This window comes from Gallus gallus, chromosome 1, assembly GCF_016699485.2.
Source record: "Gallus gallus isolate bGalGal1 chromosome 1, bGalGal1.mat.broiler.GRCg7b, whole genome shotgun sequence".
In the NCBI taxonomy this organism is placed as follows: Eukaryota; Metazoa; Chordata; class Aves; order Galliformes; family Phasianidae; genus Gallus; species Gallus gallus.
Window position 1 is genome coordinate 137,744,237 of NC_052532.1, and position 25,052 is coordinate 137,769,288.

The 25,052-nt window shown below is 43.1% G+C and overlaps 1 protein-coding gene across 4 annotated transcripts in view; it reads right to left on the bottom strand.

The window, feature by feature from the left end:
- MCF2L (MCF.2 cell line derived transforming sequence like) overlaps positions 1-24,645 on the bottom strand; it is a 148,315-nt gene extending 123,670 nt beyond the window's left edge. For 2 of the 4 annotated variants that reach the window (XM_040699285.2, XM_040699251.2), the window contains exons 1-3: positions 24,572-24,645; positions 21,589-21,653; positions 16,126-16,324 (exon numbers count right to left, since the gene is read on the bottom strand). In XM_040699285.2, the coding sequence (XP_040555219.1) occupies positions 16,126-16,324; positions 21,589-21,591 (202 nt within the window). In that variant the 5' untranslated portion in view covers positions 21,592-21,653; positions 24,572-24,645. The remainder of the gene's footprint in view (positions 1-16,125; positions 16,325-21,588; positions 21,654-24,571) is intronic. The other 2 variants (NM_001397798.1, XM_015277843.4) reach the window with 1 other exon arrangement.
- Between the last annotated feature and the right edge of the window lie 407 nt (positions 24,646-25,052).

The window sequence follows — 25,052 nt, forward strand, 5'->3', positions numbered from 1 at the left end:
AATTTTGTCTTTCTGTGCTTCATTTCCATTCCCAGCTCAGTTATGAATACACTGAGTAGCTGAAGCTCCTGCAGAAATCCCTTCTTTATTCCACCAGTAATGCCCCCCACTCACAGAAAACCAATCACCCAAAGCAACTCCGCTTCCTACTTTTTATACTTTCTTTTTGTACTACTAATCCACAAGTGAGCTTCCATTTTAACCCATAGGAGCTTAGTTTTCCCAAGAGCTTAATAGCAGCTACAGTGAAAGGCATGCTATTTACAGAATATTAAGTGCAACTACAAGAAATTAAAACACTTCCGGTTCTCCCCAACACTTTGCATATGCTCTGACCCACCACTTGCAAAGGAAACAGGCAGAGCATAGAGGTAGTTATGCCCACCCAGGTAAGTCCCCTGCCTCACACCCCATACTGCTTTCCGGCAATACAGTGTGTTCAGCACCGGATTGGCAAACCAGCCATGCTCTTTCCCGTATGGGCCCAACACAGTGTGTCATGGAACAGCACATAATGTGGAAGCATTGAAGCTACAGGCATCCACCTAAAGCAGTGCAGATGCAGGCAGACTTACCTAAGCTGGACCCGGGCAGAGCAGGACGAGACCCACTTTCCTGACTCAGATCCTGACAGGTCCTACAAAGAACTGACACACGCACCCAGTGCACCAGAGCGACACTGAACCCTTGCCTTAACTAAATGGAAGCAAAAGAGGAAACAGGACAGTCGATATGAGAGATCCAAGTAGAAAATGCATTTTTAACATTTCAGCCTCCTTTTGGCACCATTTCTTCCTCCATGAAGCAAAGGAAATTTTCCTTTTATTTTTCTGAATGACTGAGTTCTCTTGGTAATCAGCCCAGTTAGGCTTTATTATGTAAAGCATCTGGGATTTGAAACTGGGATTCATAAGCGGAGATGGCAGTATTCAGTTTCTGGCAACACCTCACTCTTCCACAGGAACAAAATTGGTCCTAGATTCACAATCTGAAGGAATACTGAGGACTTTGCATTGTATAAGTTGCTGCTCTAAAAATACACACAGAAAGTAAAAATACTGAGAGCTTTCTCTTCTTAAAAACGTGATCCTCCAGTGTTCATACAAAGCTAGAGTGTGGGCAAGGTTCATACAAGAGCATAGGATAAAGAACCCTTCAGATTTATACGAGCTTTTAACAACAGTACTCCACCAAAATAATGCCTTATTTACTAATGTATTCATTTACTGAACCTCTGTCTGCCTCAGTTTTGGATCACAGCACTCTCCCGGAGAAGCTGGTAGCCCACGGCCTGGACAGGTACACTCTTTGCTGAGTAAAGAACTGCCTGGATGGCCCAGAGAATGGTGGTGAATGAAGTTAAATCCAGCTGGCAACCGGTCACAAGCGGTGTTCCCCAGGAGTCAGTACTGGGGCCTGTCCTGTTCAGTATCTTTATTGATGACCTGGATGAGGGCATTGAGAGCACCCTCAGTAAGTCTGCAGATGACACCAAGTTGAGATGAAGTGTCAATACACCTGGGGGTGGGAAGGTCCTTCAGAGGGATCTGGATAGGCTGGATCACTGGGCTGAGGCCAGTGGGAGGAAGTTCAACACATCCAAGTGTCAGGTCCTTTGGCCACAACAACCCCAGGCAGTACTACAGGCTTGGGGCAAAGAGGCTGGAAGACTGGGTGGAGGAAATGTGTCTGGGGGTGTTGGCCTATGCTTAGCTGAACATGAGCCAGTGGTGCTCCCTGTGTAGCCAAGAAGGCCAATGGCATCCTGGCTTGTATTAGAAATAGTGTTGCCAGCAGGAGCAGGGAAGCGATTGTTCCTCTGTACTCAGCTCTGGTGAGGCCGTACCTCAAGTACTGTGACCAGTTTTGGGCCCCTCACTACAAGAAAGACATCAAGGCCCTGAAGCACGTTAGGAGAAGGACAGTCAATCTATGAAGAGGTCTGGAGCACAAGACTTACGTGCAGCGGCTGAGGGAACTGGGGTTGTTTAGTCTGGAGAAGAGGAAGCTCAGGGGAAACCTTACCACTCTCCACAACTACCAGAAAGGAGGTTGTGGGGAGGTGGAAGTCAGCCTCCTTCCTCACATAACAAGCGACAGGAGTAGAGGGAATGGCCTCAAGTTGTGTCAGGGGAGAGACAGATTGGATATTAGGAAAAATTTATTCTGCAGAAAAGTAGTCAGGTGCTGGAACAGGCTGCCCAGGGAGGATGTGAAAATCATTGTCCCTGGAGGTGTTCAAGAAACATTTAAATGCGGTAGTAAGGAATATGGCATAGTGGGCAAATATTGGTGGTAGATTGATGGTTGGACTGGATGATCTTGGAGGTCTTTTCCAACTTTGGTGATTCTGTGATTATATGATTCTATGAAATCAACCCAGGAAACACTCCTGTCATGCTGGTTTTCTTTCCAAAGTAAATACATGGTGAGGAATCACAAAATTAATTTCTCCTGAAGAAAATCTGCCCAGTATTTTTTAAAGCTCAAATATTTTGAGGTTTAAAATCCTCCAAATCCTTTTCTTTTGTGTGTTCAGGTTTGGAGTATTAAGAAAATCCAAATTTTACTACATGCCCTCCTTTGTAAAATCACTATTTCAAAAGAACTGGCCATGCACATACACATTTATTAGCTCTGCCATTCAAGGGTCAGGGCTAATTTAAAATGTTCTCAGCAAATGACTGTAATGAGATGTGATATTTAGCTGTCACTTATAATTGTTAATTTCACAGACAGTCAGTAATCTAAAAAGTGTTCAGAAGAAAAAAAGCAGGATATTTCCAGGACCATTCAATTTGATTCCACAGAATAAATTTGAAGTGCTTGCCCTTGAGGCACAGGCTGACAAGTTGTATGAGAGAGAAAGGACAGAGTAGAAGGATGTCAACTTTAATTCTAAACTTCCTTTAGTAATGGGATGTATCCGAAACTTAGTCTACCTTTTTCCCACTTTCACAGCTTTAAAAAAATGTAGCATTCATTGGAGCTTTGGAGTCACAGAAAGCTCTTCCTTTTACCAGAAAAGCCAGTAGTGCACAAGGCAGGGAAGGCACCTAAGACACGGGAAAGTCAAGTTTATGACAGGCCTAGCTGATCTCAAGCCCAAATATCAGCACAAAATTTCAGGTCCTTTGCTTACCATTTCTCAAGCTATCCAAGACTTCTTTCTGCAAAGGTTTGCTGCCAGATTTCTTATCAGATCAGTTTCAATATGATAAAAATGAGTTGCTCTTTCAGCTTCCAGTTCACCAGCACAGAGGCTCAGAGGAGTCATGTCATGCACTTCTAATGCAATTCAACCACCTGTGTTTACTCATAAGATCTAGCTACTACATCAAGGTTTAAATGTGGAATTACTGTTTCCTCCAACACCAATAGGTGAATGCATACAAAGACAGACTCATAGAACTCAGATATGCCAGTCTATAATGCTGTTTTTGATCCAATTCCAGTCACTTGTTACTTACAATAACAACAACAAAAAAAAAATCAGGAAAATAATAAAAAAAATCAGAAGTACATAAAGACTTCTGAGGAAGTAAAGGAAAAATACACAAGGCTGTCAGACACATAAGAGAAAGTATCTCATGCTATTTCACTGAATGCAGTCATACATTTGTCATAACACACAGTGCTTAAACACAATTACTGTCAGAACATTAGGCCTGGGAGAGATTTCAAGGAACAAAAGAATTACTGTATAATTGCATTATTTAAAAGCTGTGATTGCAAAGGGCAGCATGTAGAGGAAACTTGAGGATGCCAGACAGCCTGCACTGGAAAGCACTAATATGTACAAGAGGAAAAGAGTTATTTTTGCTCCCTAGAGACGGTTCTGCATTAGCATCACTCTAAGAGCCATTTACTTCCTTCAGGACCTTGACTGACCCTTAAATGAAACAAACACGCATTAACAAAAAAGTCACCTTAGTATCCTTGGTCTTTAATACAGTTGGATCTGCCACTGTTAGGAATACCTTTGACAAAGGTTAAAAAAAAAATCAACAAGTAACTTCAATGGCAATGCTCTATTGGGTAAACATAAAAGAAATGCATGAAAAAAACCCCACCCTATCAAATAATGCTCACAATGATGTTATCAAATACAGAAGTCAGATATTGTTTAACTATCCAAGACCTCTGAATTACACAATGTTATCTGTGAAAACTGTTGCCCTATTTCATCTCTGTAAATACCCAATTCCTCTTTGCTGCCACGCGCAGCAAAGTGAGTGGAACATCTGGTATTTAGCAGGGGTATGGGAAGAGAGCACAGACAAAAAGCTTTGAAAAAGTGGTAGTAGTTATTATATGGCTCAACTTTGATTTTCCTGCTTTCATGGGATTAGGCAGAGTGCTGATCAAGGAACTGCACTGCTTGCTTTGCAACAGAATAAATATTTTTGTAGTTGTTTCCTAGCTTTTTAAACGTCAACAAGGAGATGAAGCACAGGATTTGCAAGACAGATCATGAATAAAAGATGACATACAAATTATTCTTCTACACTTTTCCTTCCTGTGTTCCTGCCCTTTGCATTTAAAACTAAAGACCAGTTTCTCATGGAAAAGACAGCGCATCTACCCACTCCTTCCACCTCCCTAGTCCTCCAGAAGTCTTACTTTGCATAGAGAGCATATCAACAATCCTGCGGTAATATCAGTAACTTAGAGCACCCAAAGGAAATAGTAATAAAAGAAAATCCGTGACTACTTCACTTCAAGTGAAGTGGTGATGCACTGGAACAGGTTGCCCAAGGAGCTTGTGGATGCCCCATCCCTGGAGGCATCCAAGGCCAGACTGGATGTGGCTCTGGGCAGTCTGGTCTGGTGGTTGGCCACCCTGCATAGAGCAGGGGGTTTAAAACTAGATGGTCTTTGTGGTCCTTTTCAACCCAGGCCATTCTATGATTCTGTGATTCAAGCCATTTCTAGAGAGATCTCTTTAAAAAGATATACCTCAGCTAAGACAAACATTATCTGGTGGAGGTAGAAAACAGCAAGGTCTTAGAAACAGAGACTGATGAATACAAATAAGTAAACTCCTAAATGCAAAGGACATAATGCTTAAGTTTACATATAATTTTACATGAGCGGCTGCCTTCTTTTAGAGAGAAAAATGGTTTTATGGGACACCATAGAAACTATTTCAGAATTGGAATCACTGCCAGATGTCTCGGTAATATTTGCCAAGCTACAGCCAATGTTTTGTCAACATGGGTTAAAATCTTTCTTCCATACAGAACAGACTTCTTAGCACAGTATGTTACTGTCCCAGTATATTTGGAAAACCTTTTTACTAACAGAAAACAGTCACAGATATGACTTCTATCTCACATACCTGTGACTCAATTACTCACATAAAGCTACGTTAAAGAAACCTGTCAAAAACAGTTCTTATTTAGTGCTTGTTCAACGTAACTTCTCTTTCACAAAATACAATAGTGCAAATAAAAGTTTTAAATTCTTCCTGCTATAATTACACAAACCACACTGCTGCATGGATTTGTTTCTGGCTTGAACAGTTGAAGCTCATCACATGCACGACCAAAATATCCTAACACAATACATGAAATCACACTCCTGTCACAGCCAGAACAAAAATACTCTTCTGAGAGAACACATACATGTACCCCACACTGAATTTATTAAATACAAACAAAGCCGATGTCCTGCCAAAATCGTATCATGAGGCAAATGTACTAGCAATTATTTTCAGCAGCACACTAATCACCAAAATCCAGCTCAGATTGCAACGATCTGCAGACAATAGCATTGAGCTTAAAAGGTTACACTTGAAAAATATGTGTGCAGAAAACTAGATGCCATAGAATATATACATACACACACACGCTGTCCATGTTTACTTCTGTAAATACAAACCTTTCTTATTGTTCTGTCCAAAATCCAATGCACGCAGCCCATCTCCTTTGATTATGTATGAGCAGCATACATGACACAGCATTTGAGAAACCAATGTAGTAATAACATCCAAGTGCACACATCAAACTCTTCTCAAATGCAGTAAAATTGACAGACTCAGTGCAGTGCATTTTGCTTTTGCAGTGAATTTGTTTCCAAGGAAACCAATAGCTGCAGATGTTTTCCCATGTAATTGCAAAAGAAAATTCAAGTGTGATTTCTTGTTTACTCAGTATTTTATTCACACATTTATCCTATTCAATATCAAACTATTCTTCAGCCTCTGCTAGAAGACCAGAATTAATGTGTGTTTTGTTGTTTTTTTTTCCCTCCACACATAATCTTACTGAATAGGTGTTACTAAAGGAAATGTGCTACCTATAAATCTTCTCCTCTTTATCCTCTTTTAATATCCCAAAGCGATCAGCTTCCTTTGTTCTTTCTCCTTCCATAGGAGCAAGCAAAAAACACCCCATGTCATGGATTTTCATCCTAAAAGGTGCTCCAACAACCTGGCAATACCCCAAGCTTCCAAGGGACAACACTGACCCAAAGAGGCTGCAGGGATGCTAATTCTAACCATGTGGAATAGATTTGCAAAACTGTACCATGCTATAGAGATATCACTGTGGCCAACATGATTTAGGCTTCTTAGGATGAGAGTATAAAATATAAATATTATGTAAAATCATAACAGAGATGCAGGCTAGAAAATCGTTTTTACTGCACAGGACATTAAAAGTATAACTCACTACTGCATACATCTCTTCTTTGTCATTTACATAGAAAGTTCCCAAGCTGATGTATATAAATGAAAAAACAAACAAACATACAAAAACTACAGCCATTGCATCTTTTGTAAATTTAGACCTCCTTTGTCTGCATAAAATACTAGAACATTTACCATACCTCCTCTTTCAGTGTTAGTGATTCAACAGCAACATCTACTGGACATGAAGGGGCAAGGTACAATTTATCTAAAGCCAGGCGCAGAAGCAGAAAAAACTTACAGTGCCTATCTTTACATACTTTTATGTACTTTTGCATAACCTGAGCTGAAAAAACCCTAAAGATTTACACATGAATTTGGTCTGTAACTACCTCTCCAACGAGAAAACAAACCCAATAAAAAGATGGATAAAAAAAAAGCAGCGACTTACCATTGCCATCTGGAGACCAGATATCTTTATTACATCTTTGAGGAATATTAGATATGCTGTGCCAACAGAACCATTGATGGGAATTTTGCCAGCAGAAGTATGCAAACAACCTTCAAGTTCATGCAGCGAAGAAGTTTATTACACCCCCCTTTTTGCTCTTTAAATCTGTTTTTCCTGTTCATTAAACAATTTTCCCGATTTAAAAAGGAAAATAAGTAAACAGCAGTAACTTATAACAAGCCAGATTAGATGTAAGACTGAACAAAAGTTCTTGAAAACATAATGATTACACACAAACCTATTAAAAGCTAAGGACAAAGATCCCCAAGGATTTTGGCCTTAGGATGCCCAGCACTGGCCTTCTGTGATGGTATCCACTGGTTCTGTCTAGGTGTTTAAACTTCCTAACAGGAGCACAAGAAGATTTGAGACCTTGCAAAAGACAAAACAATCTATATTTCTATTGAGGGCAGTGGTAACAGCACCAAGCCTGCCGAAATTCAAGGAGTGTTTGGACAGTGTTTACAGACATAGGGTTTGAATTCTGGGTTTGCCTGTGTGGAGCCAGAAGTTGGACTCGATGATTCCCTTCCAACTTGGCATGTTCCATGAATCTGTAGGTCCCACTTCCTGTTGCCCACTCTAACTAGTGAGCAAGCCTTGCCTCCTGAGAAGCTCACTGAGGTGCACACCAGGCATCTGCAGCAGACTAAGAGGCTCAAGAGCACAATCATAGAATCATAGAATCGCTACGGTTGGAAAAGACCCACAGGATCATCCAGTCCAACCATTCGCCCTTCATCAATGGTTCCTGCTAAACCATGTCCCTTAACACAACATCCAAACGCTCTTTAAATACCACCAGGGTCGGTGACTCCACCACCTCTCTGGGCTGCCCATTCCAGTGCCTGACCACCCTTTCAGAGAAGTAGTATTTCGTAACGTCCAGCCTGAATCTTCCCTGGCGCAGCTTGAGGCCATTCCCTCTCATCCTATCACTAGTCACCCAGGAGAAGAGGCTGACCCCCAGCTCACCACAACCTCCCTTCAGGTAGTTATAGAGAGCAATAAGGTCTCCCCTGAGCCTCCTCTTCTCTAGACTGAACAACCCCAGCTCCTTCAGCCGCTCTTCATAAGGTCTGTGCTCCAGACCCCTCACCAGCTTTGTTGCCCTCCTCTGGACACGCTCCAGGGCCTCGATGTCTTTCTTACAGTGAGGGGCCCAAAACTGGACACAGTACTCAAGGTGCGGCCTCACCAGTGCAATCCACACCAACCTTCTCAAGAGGGCAACAGCTCTGGGAAAACTCAAACATGTCAACCTGAGGTAGCTCAGCCCTTACCAGAAAGAATGCCACAGGAATTACTAAGAGACTGGCGATCATCTCCTCGAACTTGAACGCCTGAATACCACCGAAGTTCCGTGAGCACTGGTACTGCCCTTTCCTGCACTCTGCTGAGCAGCATCCTCTTCTGAAGTACAACGAACAAAACTCCCTGCTGGAGCCTTCCAGGTTGTAAAAAAACAAACAAACAAAAAAAACAACAACAAAACAGGAGAATAACTTGCTCACTGTGAATCCAGGACTGGTTGCACACATATTATGATACTAGAATCCCATTTATAGCCTTCTTATGAAAATATATTTCATAGCAGTGAAAAGAGCAGACACAGCCAACTTCTGTGAAATGAAGTGCTCCAAACATCATACCATACTGCTGTTCAGAGCTGGAATTAGGCCAACGGAACAGCAAATTTCTATGAAAAATGTTAGGATGGAGTACATGTTCTAAAACAAGAAGTGTTCCTCAAAATAAGTAATTATAGGGAGGAAAGGAAAAAGAAAAAATGACTTCTTCAACGTGTAATGGGGCATTTCTGCAGAACTTTTTCCCCACTCCTCTGGCTCCAAGCCCTGTGGACAAAGAAACTTCTCCTGGGAAAAAAAAAAAACAAAACCAAAAACAACCAACTGTCCTCAGTGCATACGCTGTTAGAGGGAGACGTTTTCAGGCTACATTAACAGAGGAGATTCTGTTTCTAAGCCCACCAGCCATGGTCCAGCTGGATTATTTATTTATTTATTTTGCAACCCCTTGCATCACTGTGAAGGTCCCCAGTAGCTTCTCTGCACATACACAACCTTATGCATGCACCCACACACCTTACTGGAAACTGTAGCTGCTGGTAAGGCTGCCCAGCTTTTCAAGAACCACTCTCAACCTCCCAGAAACCTTAGCAGAAATGATACTGACATGGTTTGTCTGGAAGCTTCACCCTTTAGACTGGTCTCCTTGGCAGCAGTTAATCTCAGCTTATTTTGTGCTGCTGTTTTCCCAAAAGGAAACAGAGTTCATCCATCATTTTCACTGTAGCTGTTCTGCCCCAAGGTGATACTTCAGTGGAAGGTACACATGCAACAAGGCTACCGCATACACAGTAATTAGCAAAAATACATCTCCCCAGATAAGCTTCTGCAAAAGAGGTCACGCCAATCTGATAGCAGTGGGTTTAAATCAGCCAACTCCAGATGCAATACCAATTCCATTTTCATCTCTCCATGCAAAAAGATGCTTTGCGACTGTCAGTGGAAAATATATTAAACTGTTCAAAAATTATTTTAGGTGATACTTTAAGACTACAGGCAATAGCTTAATTACGTGCCAAAAATAATTTTAAAGAGTCACAGTTTTTCTAATGAACCTAATGATCAACAAATAGGCTTAAACAGATCTGATAAGCTGAGATGAAAAAATAAAGCTGCTCACTGAGTAGCTGAAATTGCATGTCCAAATTAAATAAATTCTTTTTAGCCTCAAGCAATTAAAACAAGCGCTGTATCTTTAGCTAGAGGAAAAGTTTTCCTTTGACAGCTGGTCATTTGACCAATTATAGCTTAACTCCAAAACAGCCTAATATTCAACAGCCAAGAAACCCTGTCCTATCAGCATGCATCTATTCTGCAGTTGGTGCCAGGGAATAACGTATAACACCTGTATGTTTTCAATAGTAGGAAGGTTTCTACATATGTTACTTTTTGTACGTAAACACTTGTAGCAGTCACAGCAAAATGCAAAAATATACTTGAAAAAAAAATTACATGGTTTATCTCATCATTTTCCAATATTTCTGTTATCAAACCACTCTCCTCTGTAGAGCTGGTTTGACTTTTTAAACACTAGGAGAGTGTGCACTGATTTAAGTCCAGAAAATCTGCATATGTATTTAATTATTTGCATCATACAGCCTTGAGTAATTCCTTGGAGCCAGAGACAACAACTGAACCCCAAATCTCATCAGCATATTGCTAGAACAGAGGCAAAGCAATTCATTTCCATGACAAATGGTCCAGCTGGAAACCAGATGATCAATTTAACTCATCACTTCTTCCATAAACATTTACAGGTGGTGCTGAGACATTAAAACAGCATATGAAACTTGTAGCTTGGATGGTTTCTACTGCACCCATGCAAGACCCAGTGTTGAGATCCACAACTGTAACTCCAAATGCCAAACCCAGCACACCGCCCACTGCTATGAAAGCACAGGAAGAACTTTAAACCCACCACGTGACTGCCCTTCATAACATAGGAGTCGCTTCTCTAGGATGTGTCTCAGGTCATGCATTACCCTTTCAGAAGAATAAGTCAGTTTCTATTATAGAATTCATCTTTATCTTGTGCGGAGATCATAATCAAGCAGATTTACAAAGATATCCACTGTCTACAGATGCAGCAAAATGGGATTTACAGAATGCCTAAACAGGTTAGACACATAACACCTGATGAATTTCAATTACGCTTCTGCTTAGGCACTTTTCCTATTTCTTTGAGCCACACGAGGTACCAAAAGCACAAAGGTACTTAAGTCGGGATCTAAACAGAATCGACAAAGCTTTCCTACTTCAATTTCAGCAGGCACCTAATACTTCTTCCCACATGGAGAATACCTGAAAAGTGAAGCATGATGTAAATCAAAAGAGAACATTTCATTACATTCAGAGGCATTGCAAAAGCTATTAATTTACATAACAAATGAAAAACGGCTGCTATATCTCTAAATAAAATGGCCATATATTTCAAGTAGATCATAAACAAAAAGGCATATGTAGCTACATAACATTTAAGTATAGAAACCCAAGAAAAAATATTACTAGCTTAATATTGATAGAAAATAATTTCATATCTCACTACATAATATTAAAATGCCACTACTCAAGTACACATCAACTTGGACATAGTCTAGGAGATTTCTGGCACAGGTGGAGCATCACTTTTTGATACAGGTGTGATTGAGTCAGCAAGGGAAGGTGGCCCACTAGACATGCTATTTGCAAACAGGAAAGTGCTTGTGGCTGATGCAATGGTCAAACACTGATGACTGTCACCATGCCCTGAGATGCATCAGGCCCAGCACTGCCAGCCAGGTGAGGAAAGCCATTGTCCTGCTCTGCTCTGCACTGGTGCAGCCTCACCTCCAGCACTGAGTGCAGGCTCAGGCACTACAATGTAAGAACATAAAACCACTAGAGAGCGTCAAGAAGAGAGCTACAAAGATGAAGGGTCTGTAGGGCAGGGTGTGTGAGGAGCAGCTGAGGCCCCTCGGTGTGCTCAGCACAGAGCAGAGGAGCTGAGGGGAGGCCTCACAGGGAGCAGAGGGGCAGCGCTGAGCTCTGCTCTCTGCGACAGCGCCCGAGGGAATGGCATGGAGCTGTCAGGGGAGGGGCAGCTGAGGGTTAGGGAAAGGGGCTGCACCAGAGAGTGGTGGGCACGGAATGGGCTGCCCACGGCAGCGCGCATGGCCCTGAGTGCCAGAGTTCAAGGAGTGTTTGGACAGCACCCTCAGACACGAGTTTTGAATGTTGGGTTACTCTGTGTGGAGCCAGGAGTTGGACCAGATGATCTGTGTGGGTTGCTTCCAATTCAGGTTATTTCATCTTGGCCTGAGGCCACCTTGGGCACAGTGATCACAAAATGATGAGTGTTTGATTTGGTAAAGTAAGACAGGTGGTGGTTAGTCCCCATCCCCAGAGCTGGAAGTATTTAGGATATGCACAGATGTGGAGCTAAAGGACACGCTTAAGTGGTAGGACACAGTAAGTCCGGTTGATGGTGGACTCAATGATCTTGAAAGTCTCTTCCAACCCAGATAATTCTATGAAAATTCATCACGTGTGGTACTGAATTACATACATCTATATGCACACATATGCACACGTATTCTGAATGCGATTGCTGACATTACAGAAATACCTATCTCTGGCTCATTTTCCATCTGGCAGTGTCTTTTTACACTAATAGAGGTTTTCTGCTTTAACTTCTTGAACTGAATGCCGCTAGCTGAACAGGAATTTATTTTAATATATTCCATATTTGCTGTTATCCCCAAGAAGTAAGGAATTAGAGTAAGATGTTCAATACTAATTTAATTTAAGAGGCTGGCTCATCTGCACAGCTTAAGACTAAGATGAAAATCCTGACAAAATTCTTACTGATTTTAATCAAGTTCGGATTTCCATGCTCTATTACTTAAATCAGCAATGCAATACAGATGAAGTGTACCATGCCAATGCTCTCCTTTCTGCGTTGTTAGAACATGTTTAAAGCTAATTGGAATAAACTGCCTAATTTTGAGGAGTTTAATTTCTATGAACTTGCCAAATTCCTTCAATACAAATTTAGTTTTAGTAGAAAACAGGACTTTCAGCTAATAAACAAACATTTGCTCATATACATGCACTGAGACTGATAGCAGCTGTAGCATGGCCAGTAAAGGAACAGATCTGTCAAGAGATTTGCTTATAAAAATGAGTTCAGCTGTAATCAAATATCCTTGAAAACTGAGAAATATTAACTGTGCACACATAACACATGCTACATCTTATTTGGATATGCACCTCATATCAAACATTTAGCGCCAAACAGACAGCTCAGCGTGGACATAAAAATCCCATGGTAAGATCCAGCCAGCCCCTTAGTGACAACCCACTGCCACCAAGCAGACAGAGATATAAAGAGCAGAACAATTCCTCAACAACAGTTATGGCAAACCCAGCTTTATATTCACAAAGAAAAAGATAAATTCCAAGCTCCCTTCCTCAGCATTATGGCAGATACCAACAGCGACAGCAGTAGTTCCCAGCTCTGTGCCATGTATCACTAAGTAGCTTGCGTATTACACCTCAGGGACTCCCCACTGGTTATATTTGAAGGCAAGAAAGATCATGGGCTATTTAGCATCTGCATGGACAGCTCCAGATGCTTGTAATGCCACCTTTATTCCACAGAAGATGTATCTACGTTAATCAGATTACAAAAAGCTGTTGTTGCTCAAGGAAAAGAAAAACAACGATCTTTCTGCAGCTGCATATGGAAGTCTAACACAGAAGCTCCTGACTGCTCCACAAATTTTCTTCTTAATTTGACTTTTGTTAATTATGCAAACAACCTCAGTAATAATATTTGGCTTGGTATTTATAGCCTTGTTATCTACATATACCAGCCACCTGTTTTAACCCAGCTTATACGTAATCCTTTGAAAAAGCTTTCCATCAAGTAGTGACTTGTGGTATGTCATAGTGCTCACAACCTTGACAATGAAAATAAAATTCCAATGAGATATTGAGTATGACAGAGTCTTGAAGAATATAAACAGCTCCATGAATCAAGGAACTTTCCAAACATATTGCATAAATGGAGGACTTCTCCCCAAAACCACACTGGTTTAACTTGCTACTCTTAAATGCCAATAGATGAAGCTTCTAAGATGCCATTTTAAACCTCTTACTTTTTAGTTAAAATTTTTTAAAGTTTGAATTTGTAGCCATCAAGGAATAGAAGGAATTTAGAAGGATCGCTGCAGTGCTTATGTATGCAAAACAATGCAATTTGTGATTTTGAGATAATACCAAATTCATTTATTTCCAAGAGCAAGTAAATGTAACAGATGAGCATTTCAAGTGCCTGTGAATACAGCAGCTGATTTGTTTAACAGCACGTTTACAATTGTTAGAATTGGCACATCACATATTCACTCAGCAGACTTTTCAGCTGCCATTTAATTTCTTACATAAAAATCCTCTTAATTGTGTAAAATGGTGAAAAGATACTCATTATTTAAAATGTTTAAAAAAAATACTTTCACCTCATTATGTCTTCCCAGGTAAGTTTGGACTGAAGAGACATCAAGCTTTGCAATCAGCAGTCACCCACGTCCCTGATTCTCAAAGCCTAGGCAGTCATGATAATCCTTATACCATAATAAAGTTTTGACCATAGCGCCCTTGTTCTCATTTGTTACAGCAACAGCAATTAAGGTTCTTAAGATGTTACACTAGCAAATTTTTACACCACCAAGTCTTAAAGGTTCACTCTGCTTTCCTACCAGCTTAACAGCATAACAGGCATTGAGAAATGGTAGATGTGCTGGATTATTATTATTTTAAGACTCATGACTGCCTTTCACAGCTCCATGCTTTCTCCATGCTCCATGTTTTCTTCTGAAGAGTGGGAAAGATGTATTTATTACACCACATGAATTGAAACGAGGCAACACAACTCAGTTGGACGTTGTCCTGCTTCCATCTTGGTTACGCTCTGCTTGAAGCTGCGTTTTGCATGTTTCCTCATCTACAGTTCCCAAGCTAAGCTTTTTAGTCTTCCAAGATGCAAAAAGTTCTCACGCAAAAAAATGCGTAAATTCACAGAGACAAGGAAGACCTGCTCTTAATTATTACTTCTAGGAAAACACTTCAGTAAAAATAGGGCTATTAATATTGTATCAATAGCAGAGCAGATGAGTTCCTGGGGAGGGAACAAAGGCATTTAAACTTCAGCAACATATTGTTTAACTTAGAAGAGCTGCAAGATCCTCTCCATACCACAGCATTATCTAGCTGCAAAGAGAGGCTGAGACCTCTCACAGTGGCTTACAGAAACCAAAAACAGAGAACATGTTGTAATCTAGATATACTCTCATGATTTCCACGGAAGTTCTATTTTGTCAACTTCTGACCAGCCCTGGAATTTCTGAGGGTTTGGGGTTTTTTTTTTTTTGTTTACATTTGTCTTTGTTGCTCTCAAAAGAAGTGTACCCTGGCTGAGATCTCATTAGTACATGAATATAACAGATACTTTAGTAACTGCTTCCTGCTAAGCTACAGCAGAACACGAATAACTTTCTTCTGTAGTTGCACCAGCACTGTTAGCTTACTCAGGCTGAAAGGATCACTTTTCTCCCCTTTGCTGTTACTGCAAAGGAGTCATAGCCTGCCTTGTAATTGTCCATTAAATGCTAAACTGAATTTCAGTTGACTTCACCTTTCTGGTTTTGGATCATATTTCTAGCTAAAGAGGTTTGCTTGAATACCTGCAGATATTTTGCAATGACCTAGAAGGCTTATATATGTAACTTAATAAAACCAAAGGAATATTTATTAATAAAGACCAGTCACTATCCATTAGAAAAGTTTATCACATTATAGCACTGTAGTCCATCTACATCAGTATCAAGGCAAAGGCCTGTAACGATTTCCTATACGAGTAAAAGTAAGATCATATGGTAGGGGAAAAATGAGTTCCTAATCCCTGTCACTGCATTCCAGCACTCACTACATTTTTCTCCTGCTTATGGACCATGGCAACAAAAGCATGGTGAAGTGCAGTTATTTTGTTCTTGCTTCTGTGAGCAGTTTCTCTAGAGCACGATTTTAAAACAGTAGGAAGGTAGATCTGGTTTCTCTGGGATGACTATTTTTTGCTAATCAATTAATTTATGCAGTTATTTTAATTTCTTATGGCAAGCATCAATATCCCTGAGTAAAAGCCTTCACTTCTTGCTGACTGCTCCTAGATGTTTGTCTTTCTTGTGACGCCACCCTCCTCCAAGCCAATACTTGGCAATTGCTTTATTTGGCTTCCCTTCCCTATACTCACTGCTCGTGATGAGACACCAGCGCTAGAGTTCCCAAAGCCACCACTCCTTCCCTTAGTCCCCCTGGCTGCCAGGCTGTACCATTTCCAAAACACACCACGTTTTTCTCACCTGCTGTGCTTTCTGGCACCTCCTGCTTGTCTCGCACCAGCTGCATGATGTCTGACACCACAACCTGGTGGTTCGTGTCTTCTTCTTTCTCCTCATTAGACTGGTTGGCTGTTGCAAAACAGTTACAGCTGCCGGTTTCTCTGCACGGGACCAGCCTCCAGTACCAATAGTCAGACATGAAAAGGCTCTGTGTTGATTTCTGTAAATCAAAAACAAACAGAGCATCATTTGCTGCCACACAAACACACACAAAAACCAAAAACACAAAAAAACCCATAATTACTGAAAAGAAAACCCTCAAGATTGACAGTTACAAACAGATTATTGATACCTTCGGTTTCATCTGAAGAAAACATATATATGTAGTTTATAATAGCCACCTATGCTATCATATGCGACTCATAGCAGCCATCCATGGAAATGTATCCAAAATACTAATGTCAAGAGTCCCCTGTAGCTTTTTAGAATGGTTATATTGTAAGTCAGCGAGCCACTCACATACACAAGAACCAATATACAAATGCCGTGTTTCACGCAGTCTTAGTATCAACTGTATGAAGGCAAAAATTAGCAATGTCACTCAGTATTTTCAGAAGGCTGAGTCAATATTTGGAAAGTCAATTGAAGCAGGTGAGAGAGCACCCTGGAGTGTGAGCTGGCAAAAAGCAAACTAACGCAAGGATTAAAACATAACAGAATGCTTCCTGCACTATGGGAAGCTGAAACTGCTGTGAGAAGCTTTAGTAAGCTCACAAACTGAAGGAAACCTTGATGATGGGAGAGTGGCAGGGGGAACAGATAATGCAGACCAGTCGTGTTTGGCTTTGACCTGGTACCCAGGGCCCTTGAGCTGCCAATCCTGAGCAGGAGCAAGGGGACAAGAGCACCCTGAGCCCCCCTCTAGCCAGAGCTCATTCTCTGCCCTACTTGTGCTTATGGAGAAGGGAGCAAACGCAAGCTTTAAAGACCCGCAGGTTGCGCCATTTACATATACAAATGCCAGAGAGCTATCACGTTCTTTCTCTTTTACATTAACAAAAAACCATCCCTTCCCAAAATTGCAGATAACTCAACATTCACTGCATGAGCTTCCCAAATATTTACTGTAGGTAAACTGTACTTAGAAATCCTGCAAAGTGCGCTTCCTTTGGGAAATCACACCTCATCCCCCCGGGCTGTCTGCCCTCTTCCCCAGAGGGCACACTGTGGAACCAAAGGTGCCCAAAGCACCAAGCCCAACACATTTTTCTGGGCATACCTAGAAAGGCCAAGCTGAAGTGGGGGAGATGTACATTTTTCTAGGTAAATGTAATGCTTTCTGGATAAGGAAGCACTGCACGATGTCCATTTGTTCCAAAACCATGTGCTTCCAGTGTAGCTGCATTGCTAGATGCTCCAGTAAATCCTACATTCCATTTAAAGGTGACAGCTTCAGAGATCTGAAGAAAGTAAACTCCATTAAAAAAATTAACTTGATGTAAAAGAGTTATCAGCTTAAAAACAAACAAGCAAAAAAATCAATCCCACGTTATTCAGCATCAGGTCTCCCAGGAATCACAACAGGAGCATTTAGCATCTCTGTCTCTTATTTCAGTTCTTCAACAGAACAGAGGATTTCCTGTTGAAACACTGCGCTTGAAATATCACAGCAAGGTGAATCTTCTCACCAGATTAAAGATAGCAATTCCACTTTATTTTTAGCCAGTGGTACAGTTCCTACAAGTTTCCTTTTTCCTGTTTCCAGACTTCTGAGGCTTTGCCACATTTGTCAGCGGTCTGGAAACACAGCTGCAAGCAACGGGCTCCAGTTATTCTGCAGCTGCCCAGCCTCCCATGCCCAGCACACACATCCCCATTGTCATGCAGGTAGGAGAAACCTGTTTGCCTTCAGTACAGCTGCACTCGCACACACGCTGCTCTTAAGTTATAGTATTTACTTTTAAGCTGCATCTACCTCTGCGAGCGTTTGATGTGCTGCATGCAAGTGGGCAACACGTGCACACACAGCTTAACAGAGCAGCACTGCTGTTTTAATGAAAGAAACACTTCACAGCACTTCAACAGATTTTTTAGTTGCGTGGCATTTCTTTCAATTACCTTTGAGATGTTAAACAAAGATTCTTTTTCCTCCTTAAAGCCCCCTAGAAAAGTCTAAAGTTTCTGGTCCCGAATCTTTCCTTTTTCTTGGCCCCTAAAATTGGGGCAGGGAATGGGGGATGTGCTCTGAAGAAGCAGGAATCCCAGAAAGTTGCAGAGGATTTTCCCCCGGCTCTTATGAAAGGTTAAGCTGCAATGCAGCTGGATCCACGCTTCAGTAATCAGCAAATTACTCTCAGAATAAAATTTTAATTTATTGCCTTTCCTTAAGGAATGAAAACTCCTAAAGATCACCAGAAATAATTATACCCAAACACGCAGCTAGAGACGCGCATTTCTGACCTTAATTCTACTTTAATGAAGTTTCCTGACCCACTCCTTGTCTTTATTTTGATTTTAAGAGCAGTGATGTGAACTTACTTTTTGAGCCAACAGCTCAGGGACCCCAGAGCAAAAAACAAACAAACAAAAAAACCCTGGGAAATGGAGGAGAGGGCTATGATATAATCACTCCATCCATTCTTCATACTATCCATCTCAGAGGTGGCTCACAGGAACACCCATAAGACTGACTTGAGCAAGACTGCCTAGAAGTTGGAAAATATCTAAGCAGGGGGAAGCGAACAATCAAACCTTATCTTCTGTCTTAAAAGCTAACGCAAAACGTTCCAAGTAGTCACAGCTTCCTTGACAGATGCATTGCAGTGATCCAAGGGGATGCGATTCTGCAGACACAAGTTTTTGTTATTTCAAAACATCTAAAGGTAAAGTAATGCCCACAACCAGACCGATGTAACAAGGAAAAAAAACAAAAGGAAGCAAAAAACCACTGTTTGATACCTGCTACCAAATGTCGGTTTTGCATGCTAAAACCAATGCTTTTTGTTTTCTTAATTCAGACTGCAGATACCAGAGTTGGTTAAATACCCAAGGGAAAGCACAGGCAGAATCTAGATGTACTTGTCAGAGCCTGAAGGCACTGCTGGGCTGCACTGGCCCTGTATCAACCAAAACCACTACCTGCATTTAAGTTCAGCCCGGGGCTGACCTTATGCCATAGACTGGATATCAGGAAAAGCTTCATCACCATAGTGGGTAGTGGGCATGGAACAGACTCCCCATGGCAGTGGTCACGGCCCCAAGCTGCTGGAGTCCAAGAATCATCTGGACAACTCTCATACATCTGGTCTGACTTTTGGGTGGTCCTGTGTGGAGGCAGGAGTTGGACTTTATGATCCTTTTGGGTCCCTTCCAACTCTGGGTGTTCTGTAATTCTAATGATTCTAATGATTATGAGCTAGGAGTGGCTGTCTGCAGCCCTGACCTCAAGGCAGACCTCAGATCTGTGCTGGAGCCCTGCTTTCAGACCCAGCTCTGGATTTTTATGCTCCTCACCATGGACCTGGTCCTTCACTCGCCATGCCTGGAAGTGCTGGTGGAGCCTGTTCCCTACACTCCATTCTTGCACTCAGGCCCTTTGAGCAGTGCCCTGGCTGGCAATGTCTGTGCAGGGCCACTAATCCAGTAACACATAATACTAAGAAATAATAATGGGGAGCGTTCCACGCTATTTCTTAAGAGGTAAAGGCTTTCCTCAATCAGTGCCCATTAAATTCATAAAACGGCAACAATTTTTGAAAGCAAGAGTCTTTGTACTTCAATTGCTCTGCACTCACACACAAACTAATTTGTTTCCTAACCAAAATCGTCCTTTAACTCAAGAGCAACACTGCAAAGGGAGTAGTTAATAATTACCTTCAAAAGTAGACCAGTTACTTAGGGCATCCAGCTGTCTCACAGACTTGCATCTATATTCCGCAACCATGACCCTGTACAGCTGTATTGGCTGAGGCAGCAAAGTCCTCTGATGGACCGGGAGTTCATCAGTACGTTGTATAGGTTTCTGCAGGAACATTGGGCTGAATGGGACCCCAAAGTCCGGATAGTTCTATTCAAGACTTCTTTCTTTTAGAATGGATTTAAGCACATGGAATGGTACTTAAACCTGTACAGTAATGTTCTGATGAGAATGTTATTTTTAGTTAATGAATCTGGGCTGCGGTGTTCTCTACAGTTTCTGTGCTTTGCAGGACTGGCTTGTTCTTCTCATTGCACAATGCATGGGGAAACTGCTAAACACCCGGGGTACACACAGATGACAGCCTAGATGCCTACCACTAAATTCAGACATCAAACAGGGATGTCTAAGAACCCACTTGGGGGTTGGACAAGATGATCTCCAGAGATCCTTTCCAACCCCTATGATTCTGTGACCCTTCAAAAGTCACTGGAGGAAAACAGATGTGCATCTTCCAAGGCTCATCGGCCCTTCCCACTCAGAGCATAGGGCACTTGTACACAAAAATGGGTCTTTTCGCCATCTAAACTCAGATTTGTCCACATTACCCACACTCAGTAGCCTGCCATAAAGAATAGATCACATAATAAAAACAGTGAAGGGGTTTTAGATGATATTAATGCCTATTTAACTACTCAAGTTCTGCCTATAGAGATACTGTATTTCTACTCTTACCATTCCTCAGTCCTTTCACATTCTGCTCAGAGAAGACTAAAGCAATAGCAGTGAAACCCCAGATGTGCTCATCTCTATCTCTAAGGCACGCATAATACCCTCACATGTATCAAAAACGTAATCAATTCAAAGATTACATTTTTTCCTCATTTGGAGCTTCGCTCTGATCAACATTTAACTTGAGCACTAAGTGGTCCTTCAAGACAAATGTTCTCATTTTTTATTTAGAAGTCTTCCACAAAGCATTAGAAATCATCAGCGGACTTCTGTAGGAAATGCTAATTTCTAACAAACCGCGAGACTGCTTAGCAAGGGCTAAACTGAGGCCTCTTCAAAAGAAAATCAAATGGGTTTAATAAGAGAAATGCTCTCTTATTTGTTCAATTTTTCATCTTACAGACAGAAATTACTCTTTTGAGGAACACTCGTGTGTTTAACCGCAATTCCCTCAGCTGTCTTCCCGCCTCCTTTTGGGGCAGCCGTACAAGAAAGTGTTATCTCTTGCTAGTTAACTCAGAATTGTGCATTGCATTTAAGACATCTAAGAGAAAGAAAAGAAATATATACCACGTAGCATCACTGAGTCCTCCCGAGACTTAAGCAACCTTCCCTACAGCAATCTGCAAGTACATGCAAGAGTAACAACAAGCAAAGAGTCAAGTTCCTCTCCCTTTCTCAAGCTACAGGCTCCAGAAGGCAGCGCTAATCTGGCCACAGCCCCTCAGAGCAAAGCGTGAAGAGCAAGGGAAGAGCTCCTTGAAAGTATGAAACAAAGTAGGGACAGAAGTTGGAACGCCCTCCTTCTCCTTGCCCACCAGCTGCAAGCATCCTACCATGAGCTATATCTCAAGTCCTTCACGAGTCTGGACCAGACACAAGAAGCACTTCCTCTTCTGGTCTATCAGAGAAAAGAAAACAACAAAGGGCCTCAAGTTTAATACAGTAGTGGATTTGTCTGTTTTACACAGACCTCACATCTAATGGTGGATGACAAACTGTTGCTACTTTTGGAGGACGTTAACATGAGAAAGGCATCATATTATATAGTTCTAGTTGCCTAGAGATCACTATTAGCAAAACCGTATTTTCCTTAGACTTCAAGACTCCCACCAAACCACCTACATCCCTGAAAACTGAGCTTTCAGAATTAGGTACCTAAATTTCTTCTTTTCCTGCCCCCTCACACTGCCCCCACGCTGCAAAGTTCCCATTCCCACTCATTTCTCATTCCATCCATTAGGAATCAAATAAACACACCATCCTGATCGCTGCGTCCTTTGGTTTTGACACCTCAAGACAACGGAACAGAGAGCAGTTGACGTCTCTTTAGAACTGCTCACAGTCCGTATCTGGTTTCACTTGGATCATATTTCAGAGATTTTTCCTCAAAGCCTCAGAGAATGACAGGCCCTGTTTCATTTTTAAAATAAGCCTGAAATACAATAGAAGCTGACAGCGCTACACAGCATTTTGTGGAGAATGAGATGGCTGGGTGCTTGACCCCGTACTTTAAACACTGACAAACCTCCCCTTATTCAAGCTGTCCTCCTGATACACCTGAGCTCCCAGCTAACCAACACATTATCCCTCCACATGCAAGGCCACAAACAAGATGCTGCCATCAGCACGAAGCCATTCTATGTGGACAGGTGCTTAATTCAGAGGTGACCCCATCCAAGCACGCAAACCCTAGCTACTAGCTAACTCTGTTGAAACAAACAAAATAGATGCTACTTTCTGAAGGTCAGTAGATACATGGCGTGTTCTGTTTATTTATCATTTATTATGGAAACCAGCACTGGAATATCAGTATTTGGAATGTCAGAGACCTCTCTCTGGATGAAGCCCCTGGGAAAGACAGCTCAGTGACCGCACAGCGACAGCCCTCCCTCCTATTATAGCATGCCTGTGCTTCCCTCTGCTCACACAGGGCATGGGCTCTGCGGACGGCCTGGGTCACCTCGCCCCACAGACCTGCTGACAAACATACAAAGGGTGTCTGTTTTCAAAGGGCTCACGGAACATCTACTGCATGAGTCCCTTCACTCCCTCCTGCCCAAACTCGGTCTGTCAGAGGTCAAAAGCATTTTGAAATAACCCATACAAAAATCTCAAGACTTGTAGCTACAGCCATTCATTCTTTTGCCATAACGCAGCCAGGAAAGCAGGATGGCTGAGGTCTGCTGAGAACAAGAAGCCTTCCCTGCTGCCTGCCCGCAGGGATGCAGAGTGCTGCCACCATCCCACGCCTGCACAGTTTGCGCAGCAAGACAAAGGAGACCCTTCAGGAAAGGGGCAGAGAGCTTCCTTCAGGTCCACGCAGGATTAAATTTAATTTAACGTTAAGTAACCATGCTGAATACTTTCTAACAAAGTTCTTATAGATCTACCCTGCAGAGAAATTCGGTTAGAAATGGCAATTGACAACAACTTTCATCTTCAAAGGAGCACTGGCTTACAAGTTTCAAGTAAGTGCATGTCTTATGATTAAACTGGGGGCTGTTTGAAACCTCCCGCAAAGCCTCGGCAGTGCGTGCTGCTGCTCACCTTCCTGACTGACTTTACCGGTACAGAACCATAGAACGGATTGGGTTGGCAGAGACCTCAAACATCACCTACATCCAACCCCTGCCGTGGGCAGGGCTGCCCCCCCACCAGCTCAGCTGCCCAGGGCCCCATCCAACCCGGCCTCGAGCGCCTCCAGAGATGGGGCACCACAGCTTCTCTGGGCAGCCATGCCAGCTTTGACACGAACACACACACAACAGCGCTTTTCCGTGTGACTTCTGTAACTGCTTTTGTATAGCCCAGTGCTGAGTCAGTAGAACATATAACTCCTGGAATCCATCCGAAACGCATGAATTTCAAAGTTCAACAGGGGAAAAGAAAAAAAAAAAAAAAAAAAGAAAAGAAAAAGTGGTGTGGATGCTGCCCAGATGTCCCTGCTGAGGAGATGAAGGCAGAGAAGGGGCTGTACGGCAGCTGCCCGGCCCTGTGTGTTTGGTGGCTTCTTATTTGCTCCCTGAGCCTTTGCTCAGACCCCCTCTGTCTCTCTGAAACCACCAAATCGCTTCTAAAACGGAACAGAAGGTTTGCCAGAGCAAGCCTGTTGGCAAGCGCGTCGAGATAAGAGTTTCACGTTATTTCCCCACGTTTTCAGCTAAAAACACCTTTAAGCAAATCTTCCTTTTGGGCTTTCGGATGGCAAACCCTGGAGCTTCCTTCCTCTCGGAGATACAGAAAGACGCAGAAGTCAGAATAAATAAATAAAACCAACAAAACAACCAACAAGTCTGCAGACAACACTGCTGCCTCGTTTATTTCGATAGCCCAGCGCCGGCCAACCGCAAGACCAAGCGGCACGGCGCTACGAGCATCCCGCCTCCAGCGCTGGGCTCAGCCGCCGCGGGTACCGGCCGCGCCTTCACACCACCTCCTCAGCAGCGGAGCGCTTTGTCTCCCGTTGCGGGACGCCGAACCCGACCGCCAGCAGAAGCCCCGCTCGGGGAAGCAGCGGGCAGCGCGGACCGCGACGGGACAGCCCCAGCCATCCGCCCCGGAGAGGACGGATGCCACCCTGCAGCGTCCCTACATCTTTTTGTTCGCTCACTCGCTTTTAGGCAGGTTGCCGGGCTCGGCTTTGTTCCGCTCCCCCACCGTCCGAACCCGCGACCACCGAAACCGAGTGAGGAACCAGAGAAAGGAACGGCAGCCCGCAGCCGAGCAGCCCCGGCTCTGAGGTCCCGCGGTCCCGCAGCCCCGCCCCGGCCCACCCCCGCCCCCGGCAAGATGGAGGCGCTGCCCGGCGGCACTCACCTCGCGCCCTGCCCGGGACCAGGTGGCCGCCGCCGCTCCGCAGCCCGACTGGGGCAGCGCCTCCCCCCGGGGCCGGTAGCGCGCGGGGAGGCGCCGCGGGGCCCCGCCCGCAGTGAGGTGGATGTGGGCGGGAGGCGGCGGCCTTTTGTCAGCGCCCCGCCAGCCCGCTGCCCGCGTGCGGCCTTTTGTTCGCCCCGGGCACCTGTACCGCTGTGTTTGTGTCTTCTTGGTCGTACGATTGAACAGCTGGGAGAGAATTGGTTTTCCCGCAATAAAAACACAATGGGTGTTTGTTTGCTTTCTTACTCAGATATCCCTGACTGGTAAAAACTTCCTAAAGGAAAAGTACTGCGGGACCTGGAGCTCGTGGGGTTACCACAGAGATACCGGCATCTGTATCTCCCTCTATGCTTGGCTCTTGTGGAGCCGCACCTTGGGTACTGTGTTCAGTTTTGGGCCCCTCACCACAAGAAAGACGTTG